Here is a 10683-nt window from a genome sequence, read left to right on the forward strand (position 1 = left end):
TTGAAACATTTCGACTTTATTCTTGAAACTTTTCGACTTTATTCTTGAAACATTTTGATTTTATTTTTGAAACATTTTGACTTTATTCTTAAAACATTTCGACTTTGTTCTTGAAACATTTCGACTTTATTCTTAAAACATTGCAACTTTATTTTTGAAACATCTTGACTTCATTTCTGAAACATTTCGACTTTAATTTCGAAACATTTCGACTTTCTTGAAACATTTTGATTTTATTTTTGAAACATTTTGACTTTATTCTTAAAACATTTCGACTTTGTTCTTGAAACATTTCGACTTTATTCTTAAAACATTGCAACTTTATTTTTGAAACATCTTGACTTCATTTCTGAAACATTTCGACTTTAATTTCGAAACATTTCAACTCTATTCTTGAAACATTTAACTTTGTTCTTGAAACATTTCGACTTTATTCTTAAAACATTGCCACTTTATTTTTGAAACATTTCGACTTTATTTTTGAAACATTTTGACTTTATTTTTGAAACATTTCGACTTTATTCTTGAAACTTTTCGACTTTATTCTTGAAACATTTTGACTTTGTTCTTGAAACATTTAGACTTTATTCTTAAAACATTGCCACTTTATTTTTGAAACATTTCGACTTTATTTTTGAAACATTTTGACTTTATTTTTGAAACATTTCGACTTTATTCTTGAAACTTTTCGACTTTATTCTTGAAACATTTTGACTTTGTTCTTGAAACATTTAGACTTTAATTTCCAAACATTTCGACTTTATTCTTGAAACTTTTCGACTTTATACTGAAAACATTTTGGCAGTAAGATGCATTTAGAAAAAGTATTCTCTGGTGAATTTCCATGTCTTACAAAATTGATGGACATTCTCATGATGTGAGTTTCATCTTTGTGATTCATGAGTGTTTCTGGCTCTGTCTGAACAGTGAAGCATCATTAGATTGTTTGTTCTGTATGTGTGTGTGTGACAGGAGACTTCTTTAAGGACGAGCTCCCGCAGGCCGATCTCTACATTCTGGCCCGGATTCTGCATGACTGGACCGACCAGCGGAGTGTGGAGCTGCTGGCCAAGATTTACCACTCCTGTAGACCAGGTACAAACACACACACACACACACACACACACACACACACACACACACACACACACACACACACACACACACACACACACACACACACACACACACCCACACAAACACATATAGACAGAGCCTCTTTTCTCTCAGATTAGCAATACAGAGAACACAGCAGAAATTCTACTTTCCAAACCCTTTTCAACAATGACTGTATGATTTTGAGATCCATCTTTTCACACTGAGGACAACTGAGGGACTCATATGCAACTATTACAGAAGCTTCAAACACTCACTGATGCTCCAGAAGGAAAAACCATGCATTAAGAGCCGGGGGTGAAAACTTTTGAAACAAATGAGGATGTGTACATTTTTCTTAGTTTGCCTACATAGCACTGCCCTTCAGAGGCTACAGAAGACACATGTTTCTCAGAAGACCAAAAAAGTTACATTTACCCTGATTATCAAATTCAAAAAGTTTTCACCCCCGGCTATCTATGCCTAGCAACTAGAATCATGCTAGAAACATGCTAGCAACTTGCTAACAACATGGTAGTAACATGCTAACAACATGGTAATAACATGCTAACAACATGCTAGTAACATGCTAGTAAAATGCCAACAACATGCTAATCATGCTAGCAACTTGTTAATCATGCTAGAAACATGCTAACGACATGCTATTCATGCTAGAAACATGCTAGCAACATATTAACAACATGCTAGTAACATGCTAACAACATGCTAGTAACATGATATTCATGTTAGAAACATGTTAGTAAACATGCTAACAACATGCTAATCATGCTAGAAACATGCTAGTAGCATGCTAACAACATTCTAGTAACATACTTGTCAAGCTAGCAACATGCTAGTGACATGCTATTCATGCTAGAAACATGCTAGAAACATGATAATGATGCTAGCAACATGCTAGAAACATGCTAATCATACTAGAACATGTTAATCATGCTGGAAACATGTTAGTTATTCTAGAAACATGCTATCTATCTATCAAACATCAAGCTTTTAAAACTGCTTTAAACTTCAAAATATTTCAGACTGAAAACCCTCACTTAAAACTTTTAAACTGCAAAAAATGCAAAAACATATTTCCAACTTTTAAAAGCTTTTTTAAACTGTTTAATCTTTTTAAACTTTTCAAACTTTTTCAAACATTCTGGTCCTGCTTTTTCAAAGTTTGTCCTGACGAACTTTTTGATCTAGTTAAAGATGTTACTGCATCAGATCTTCAGTCAGTCACACTGTGATTCATCTGTAGCTGTGAGTTTAGTTCAGAGCAGAAGGGAATATCCTGAAGAATTTCTGTGAAAGCAATGAACAAGAGAAATGCATCTGGAGCAAAGGCTGCTGGGAAACTGTCTGTTCGCTGTTATACACACCTGTTCAGCTGCTGAGAAGGTGTGAGAGTCTAAAGCTCTCTCTCTCTCTCTCTCTCTCTCTCTCTCTCTCTCTTTCTCTCTCTCTCTCTCTCTCTCTCTCTCTCTCTCTCTCTCTCTCTCTCTCTCTCTCTCTCTCTCTCTCTCTCTCTCTCTCTCTCTCTCTCTCTCTCTCTCTCTCTCTCTCTGTGTGTGTGAATGTCTGAAGGGCTGCTGCTTCTTGACTCCATAAAAAGACAAGCAAATGTCAACAGACTCCTCGTCACAAACTCCGGCCTGTGAGCGTCTCGTCCTGCTAAACAACAACAGCACAAACGCCAGCAGCTCATTATATAATTCATCCGCTGACAACAATATGAGGCTTTCACCTCACATTCACCCTCTTAAAGAGACAGTTCACCTCAAACGTGTGCCGTCACCTTTGTGCTGAATTATTTTGTTAAATCCCAGTAGAGGAATCAGTGTGAAACACATTCAGCCTGTTAAATACCAAACAAACAAGTCGTCATATATGTCTTTCACTGCAAAAAAAAGCTTTTCTTGCTTAGATGTTTTGTCTTGTTTCCAGCCAAAATATCTAAAAGTTCTTGAATCAGGAAGGATTTTCTAGACAAAGAAAAATTACTGTATTGTTGTTAGTAAAAACAAGTGAAAATTAATTGAGTGTTTGATTAAAACAAGCTAAATAATCTGCCAATGGGGTAAGAAAAATAATCTAGTTGTCTGCTTAAAAATTTTTTTTGTTACCCCATTGGCAGATTATTTAGCTTGTTTTAAGCAAAAACTCACTTAATTTTGACTTGTTTTTACTAACAACAATACAGTCATTTTTACTTGTCTAGAAAATCCTTCCTAATTCAAGAATTTTTAGATATTTTCGCTGGAAACAAGACAAAAAATCTAAGCAAGAAAAGCTTTTTTTGCAGTGTTGTAGCAGTAGCCAACAATATTTTATATGGGTCAAAATGATCAATTTTTCTTTTATTCCAAAAATCATTAGGATCATGTTCCAAGAAGATATTTAGTAAATTTTTTACCCTAAATATATTAAAACTTTTTTTTGAATTTTTTTTTTTTGATTAGTAATATGCATAGCTAAGAAGTTAATTTGGAAGACTTTAAAGGTGATTTTCTCAATATTTAGATTTTTTTGCACCCTCAGATTCCATATTTTCATATATTATTTATTTCAAAATATATACATATTTTGAAATAATCTTTCCATTGATGTATGGTTTGTTAGGATAGGACAATATTTGGCTGAGATACAACTATTGGAATATCTGGAATCTGAGGGGTGCAAAAAATTCTAAATATTGAGAAAATCACCTTTAAAGTTGTCCAAATTAACTTCTTAGCTATGCATATTACTAATCAAAAATTACGCTTTGATATTTTTAGGGTAGGAACACATTTTGTGCTCCAGGGTCACAAATGCTATAGAATCTTATGTTTGCCACAGAATATATAAAAAAAAAGTAAAATAAAATAAACAAGGTAATTACAAAGTTTCATGTAATGATTCTGAGAAAAAAGTCTGAACTGTCAGATATAAGAAAAAGGTGGGAGCAAAAAACAGAAATGTGAAAATTGCAAGATATAAACTTGAAATTGTAAAATAAAAAGTTGCAGTTCATTTTTTGTAAATTCTGTGACAGAAATAAGCTTCCAAAGTATTTAAAAACAATAAAAGTCCCCATTTAGTTCCCATTGAGACTCTTGAGTAAATGTGTTTTCGCCTAAATAGTGAAATATCAAGACGACCAATTAGTGAGGACATTTATGTGTTCTTTCTAAATTAAAATGGCTCATAATTCTGAATCCGGTGTTCTGCACAGGTGTCTCGGGGTCGGGTTAGGACATAGTAAATGTCATTAGCCTGATATGAAAACAATGGGAGTCTATGAGATGAGCTCACTGGTGTGTGTGTGTGTGTGTGTGTGTGTGTGTGTGTGTGTGTGTGTGTGTGTGTGTGTGTGTGTGTGTGTGTGTTTGCTTTGGCTGGTGTCAGAATCACTCATGTCTGAGATTGAGTCGCTGCACTACAGCTGCGGTATGTTTATAACATTCCTCAATGCTCTCAGAGTCTTCAAAATGTCTAGATTTTGAGGGTTTTTTTCAACATTTTTTCTTCTTGGTTATGAAAATGTTGGAGAAACAATCCATTTGTGACCCTGGAGCACAAAACCAGTCTTACTCTGCAAAAATGCTTTTCTTACATAGATTTTTGTCTTGTTTCCAGCCAAAGTATCTAATAATTCTGAAATCAAGAAGAATTTTCTAGACGAGTAAAAATTATTGTGTTGTTTTCAGAAAAAACAAGTCAAAATTAAGTGCATTTTTGTTTGAAACAAGAAAAATAATCTGCTCATCTAGAAAATTCTATTGGATTTAAGAATTATTTTACGAATAATTAGATATTCTGGAAACAAGACAAAACATTTAAGTAAGAAGAGCATATTTTTGCAGTGTATATTTGTAGCAATAGCTGAAAATACATTGCATGGGTCAAAATTATCGATTTTTCTTTTATGCCAAAAATCATTAGGATACTAAGATCATGTTCCATGAAGATACTTTGTGAATTTTCTACCGTAAATATATTAAAGCATAATTTTTGATTAGTAATATGCATTGCAAAGAACCTTATTTGGACAATTTAAATGCGATTTTCATGCCTGTACCTAAAGAAGTATTAAAGACATCTCAATATCCCTTTAGATTCTGGATTTTAACCAAACTTTTCTTTTGGTATCTTCAGTTTAAAAGCCCCTCAATGATTCAATCCCGGAGATATGGCCATCTTAATGCGCCTCGATGAGTAAACTAGACAATTTTCAGTGGTCAAAAACCAAATGTGGCTCATTTTACATAAATCTAAATCTATATATATTTTTTAAAGAGGTATATCTGAAGAACAAATAATGTTAAAACTACAAATGTGTATCTCATAATTTTCTATCAACACGCCTTGATTAGCATGTTGCTAGCATGTTTCTAACATTATTAGCAAGTTGTTAGCAAGTGGTAGCATGTTGATAGCATGTTTTAGCATGATTAGCATTTTTCTAGTATGTTTCTATCATGATTAGCAAGTTGCTAGCATGTTGCTTACATGTGTCTAACACGATTAGCAAGTTGTTAGCATTTTTCTAGCATGATTAGCAAGTTGTTAGCACATTTGTAACATGATTAGCAAGTTACAGTCAGGTTGTTAACATGATTAGCAAGATGCTAGCATGTTTCCAGCATGATTACCAAGTTGCTAGCCCATTTTTAGCATGATTAGCAAGTTACTAGCATGTTTTGAACTTTATTAGCTGATTGCTAACATGTTTATAGCCTATTTTTAGCATGATTAGCGAGTTACTAGCATGTTTCTAGCATTATTAGAAAATTGCTAACATGTTTCTAGCACATTTTCTAGCATGATTAACAAGTTGCTAGTATGATTATCAATTTGCTATCATGTTTTATTAGCATGTTTCTAGCATGATTAGCAAGTTGCTAGCATGATTCCAGCATTATTAGCAAGTTGCTAGCATTTTTCTAGCATGTTTCTAACATTATTAGCAAATTGCTAGCATTTTTCTAGCATTATTCTAGCATGTTTCTAGCATAATTAGCAAGTTGCTAGCCCATTTTTAGCATGATTAACAAGTTACTAGCATGTTTCGAACGTTATTATCTAATTGCTAACATGTTTCTAGCACGTTTTCTAGTGTTATTAGCAAGTTGCTAGCATGATTCTAACATGATTACCAAGTTGCTAACACATTTTAGCATGAATAGCAAGTTACTAGCATGTTTCGAACATTATTAGCTAATTGCTAATATGTTTCTAGCACGTTTTCTAGCATGATTAGCAAGTTGTTAGCATGATTCTAGCATTTTTATCAAGTTTCTATCATGTTGTTAGCATGTTTCTAGCTTGATTACCAAGTTGCTAGCACATTTTTAACATGATTAGCAAGTTACTAGCATGTTTCGAGCATTATTAGCTAATTGCTAGTTTTTTCTAGCACATTTTCTAGCGTGATTAGCAAGTTGCTAGCATGATTCTAACATGAGTAGCAAGTTGCTAGCTTGTTGCTAGCATTTTTAACAATTTGCTAACATGTTTCTAGCATGATTCAAGCATGATTATCAAGTTGCTATCATTTTTCTAGCGTGATTAGCAAGTTGCTAGCATGATTCTAACATGAGTAGCAAGTTGCTAGCATGTTGCTAGCATTTTTAACAATTTGCTAACATGTTTCTAGCACATTTTCTAGCATGATTCAAGCATGATTATCAAGTTGCTATCATTTTTCTAGCGTGATTAGCAAGTTGCTAGCATGATTCTAACATGAGTAGCAAGTTGCTAGCATGTTGCTAGCATTTTTAACAATTTGCTAACATGTTTCTAGCACATTTTCTAGCATGATTCAAGCATGATTATCAAGTTGCTATCATTTTTCTAGCATGATTAACAAGTTGCTAGCATGATTGTAACATGATTACTAAGTTGTTAGCACATTTTTAGCATGCTTAGCAAGTTACTACCATGTTTCGAGCATTATTATCTAATTGCTAATATGTTTCTAGCACGTTTTCTAGCATGATTAGCAAGTTGTTAGCATGATTCTAGCATTTTTATCAAGTTGCTAGCACATTTTTAGCATTATTAGCAAGTTACTGTCATGTTGCTTGCATGATTAGCAAGTTGTTAGCATGTTTGGTGATAGATATCTAGGATAATATTTCTAGTATAGTAGTAGTATATCAGTAATACTAAAACATGACTGGTGTGACAGTGTCAGTGCAGTCATTGATAATGAATGTTTAATGTTGTGAGTGTGATGCTGTCTGCAGGTGGAGGTGTGTTGCTGGTGGAGGCTCTGCTGTATGAGGATAACAGCGGTCCGCTAACAGCGCAGCTCTATTCGCTCAACATGCTGGTGCAGACGGAGGGACGCGAGCGCAAGGCTTCAGACTACAGCCGTCTGTTGAACGCCGCCGGATTCACACAAGTCCACATCCACAACACCGGCAAGATCTACGACGCCATCCTGGCCCTCAAATAAACCTCCCTACAGCAGACAGAGAGTGTCATGACGACACAGATGAGGACTTTAGTTGTTCAGACATGATTTTAACATTTTTATGCCTTCATTCTACACTGTAGTTAACTATTTGTTGAGTCAACTTAAAATAATTTGTTACCTGGCTGCCTTAATATTTTTAAGTTCAGTCAACTCAAAAAAAGTTTAGTCAACTTGAAACGTTAAGTTGTACTAAGTGACAGCTTAGATATTTGAGTTGATTCAACTTAAAATTTTGAGGCAGTTTTCAAATAGTTGCGGCGTAACAAATTATTTTAAATTTAAACAACTTTTAGAAAAAACATTTTTACAGTGCAATCTGTAAAAAATAGTTGTTTCGACTCAAAATTATTTGTTACCCCACTGACTTAAAATGTTTTGTTTAGTCAACTAAAATATTCCAGTTGTTGCTTTAAGTAACTTACAATTTTAAGTTGACTAATCAAAAAAATTTGAAGTCAGTGGGGTAACAAATTATTAACTTTTTGAAACTTACAGTGACACTGTAAAAAAAGTTGTTTTAACTCAAAATAATTTGTTACGCCGCAACTATTTGAAAACTGCCTCAAAATTTTAAGTTGAATCAACTCAAATATCTAAGTTGTCACTTAGTACAACTTAACGTTTCAAGTTGACATTGACTTAAAATTTTTTGTTTAGCCAACTTGAAATTGTAAATTACTTAAAGCAACAACTGGAATATTTTAGTTGACTAAACTTAAAAATTTAAGTCAGCGGTGTAGCAAATTATTTTGAGTTGAAACAACTAAAAAAAGTTGTTTCAACTCAAAATAATTTCATCAGTTTTTTTTAGTAACTTATCAATTTTTTTAAGTCAACTCAACTCTAAGTTTCACTCAGTATAACTTAACATTTCAAGTTGACTAAACTTATTTGAGTTCACTGAACTTAAAATTTTAAGGTAGCAGGGTAACAAATTATTTTAAGTTGACTCAACAAAAGTGTTTTTTTGTTGTTTTTTGCAGTGTATTTTCAGGCTTTAACAGATAAATGATGTCATGTCTGTGTTTGTAGGTTACAGTGTTTTACCTGTGTTCAGGCAGAAAATCTTGGATCGAGCCTTTACTCTTCTCGTTTACTCTTCAAGTTGAAGTTTTAAATAAAACAAAAATATCTAAAAGCAATATCCTCAATTTTGCAACCTCAGTTTGTCCTCCTGAATTTAGAGCATTTAGAATTTCATAACCTGAAATCCACTATTAAAAAAAGTTAATAAAGGTTCTGTATTGGCATTGATAATTCCACGAAGAACCTTGAACACCCGTGGAACCTTTCAAATGCAGAAAAGGTTTTTTATAGTCGAAAAATGTTCTTTAGGTTTTTAAAATGTTCTTCGAAATCGTTCTTTGGGGAACCAAAAGAAAAAAAAAAACATGCTGTACATGCTGAATTAAAATTTTAGGTTACTCAACTCAAATATCCACGTTTTCTTGTAGTACAACTTAACGTTTCATGTTGACTACTTAACATTTTAAGGTAGCATTAACAACTACTTTTTTTTTTTTAAGTTAAATCATCTTTTTTTTTTTTTTTTTTTTTTTTTACAGTGAATGGCATCACAGCAAAAACATCCTTTTGGAATCTTTTTTTAAGAGTGTAATTTAAAAAAAATCATCCCAAAAAAACAAAAATCAAAATATACTCTTTTAAAAATATTGATAGTTTTTTTATTACTAATTAAAAAAATTTTGTGTGTGTTTTTTGTATTTATTTATTTTTCAATTAATTCATCATTAATTAATTCATCATCTTGAATATTAAGACCTGAATTTGAATAAAACTGAATAATAAAAACGTGAATTTTTAATACAAAAATGATTTTAAAAAAATGTATACCATTTTTATACAATTTTATTATTTTTATGCAACTTTATTTTTAACATTTATAATTTGATTTTTTTAAGTATATCACAGCTAATTTGTCACTTAAATTTTACAACCTGAATTTAGCATCTTGAATACTAAGACCTCAATTTCATAACCCGAATCTGTGGTGAATTCATACAAAATATTAAAATTAATCTAAAAAAATCTAATATTTATTTTGTATAATATTAATTAATAATAAATAAATATTAATCAGTATGATTAATTAGTTGAAAAGTAATAACATCACATTTTTTAATTCATGCAAAATTATTACAAAAGAGAATTAATAAAATTTTTATGAAATTTTATTTGTATCATTTGATTTTTTTTTTTGAGTTTATCACAGCTAATATGTCACTTGAATTTTACTTGAATACCAAGACCTCAATTTCATTATCTGAAATACACTAAGTTTCACAACCCAAATATTAAAAGTAATAAAAAAAGAACATTTATTTTTTATAATATTAATTAATAATTAATAAATATATATTAATAATATTAATTAATATAAAAATCAATAACATCAGATTTTACTCTTTTTTTTCCAAGACCATGAAAGTAATGCCTTTTTCAAGTTCTACTTCAACATTGATTTTGCTTAATCTAAAATGTATTTATTGAAATAATATCTTTTTACTCATCTTGAAAATTATTCAAAATATTTATATGACTTGGTTTGTGCTTTTTTTTTATTACAATATTAATATACAGTTTGGGGTATTTTTTTTATCATAATTGATAGTTTGCTGTGTGTTGTGTAGAATCTGTGTATTATAACTAATAAATTATGATATTATTCTGATTATTAAAAGGGGGTGATTGTGAATAAATGTGAGCGATGACCTTCCTGCAGGCGGCGTTTTAAAATAGGAAAGCAAACAATCATGTTTTGATGAAATAACAGCCGTCCGTCTGCATCACATGAGAGTCACGATGTGATGTTGTGTCCGCAGGGAATGAATCCAGTCCAAACACTGTTAGTGACACGCTTTATTGTCTCCTCCATTTCATATCATTCTCAGACATCCCTCATAGTTCAGAAAGAACTCTTTGTCTGGAACATTTTCTGCTCAGAATTCAGTTTTATTAATGACATTGTAACGCTCAACTGCACTTCTGTCAACATCTCAGCTAACCAGAATGTTTTTCAGATGTTTTCATTAAGTTATGAATTTGAGTATTTTGTTTATTCTTATTAATTTTGAGCCACAGATTATGAGCAGTGGTTA

General features: G+C 31.9%; 1 protein-coding gene across 1 annotated transcript in view; it reads left to right on the forward strand.

Annotated features, from left to right (window-relative positions):
• The window catches only part of LOC141315881 (acetylserotonin O-methyltransferase-like), a 31269-nt gene extending 22272 nt beyond the window's left edge, over window positions 1–8997 (forward strand). The window contains exons 7-8 of the mRNA XM_073832723.1: window positions 973–1095; window positions 7332–8997. Of these exons, the coding sequence (XP_073688824.1) occupies window positions 973–1095; window positions 7332–7543 (335 nt within the window). The 3' untranslated portion in view covers window positions 7544–8997. The remainder of the gene's footprint in view (window positions 1–972; window positions 1096–7331) is intronic.
• Window positions 8998–10683: the final 1686 nt, after the last annotated feature.

The sequence above is a fragment of the Garra rufa genome, unplaced genomic scaffold (genome assembly GCF_049309525.1).
Source record: "Garra rufa unplaced genomic scaffold, GarRuf1.0 hap1_unplaced_041, whole genome shotgun sequence".
Lineage (NCBI taxonomy): Eukaryota > Metazoa > Chordata > Actinopteri > Cypriniformes > Cyprinidae > Garra > Garra rufa.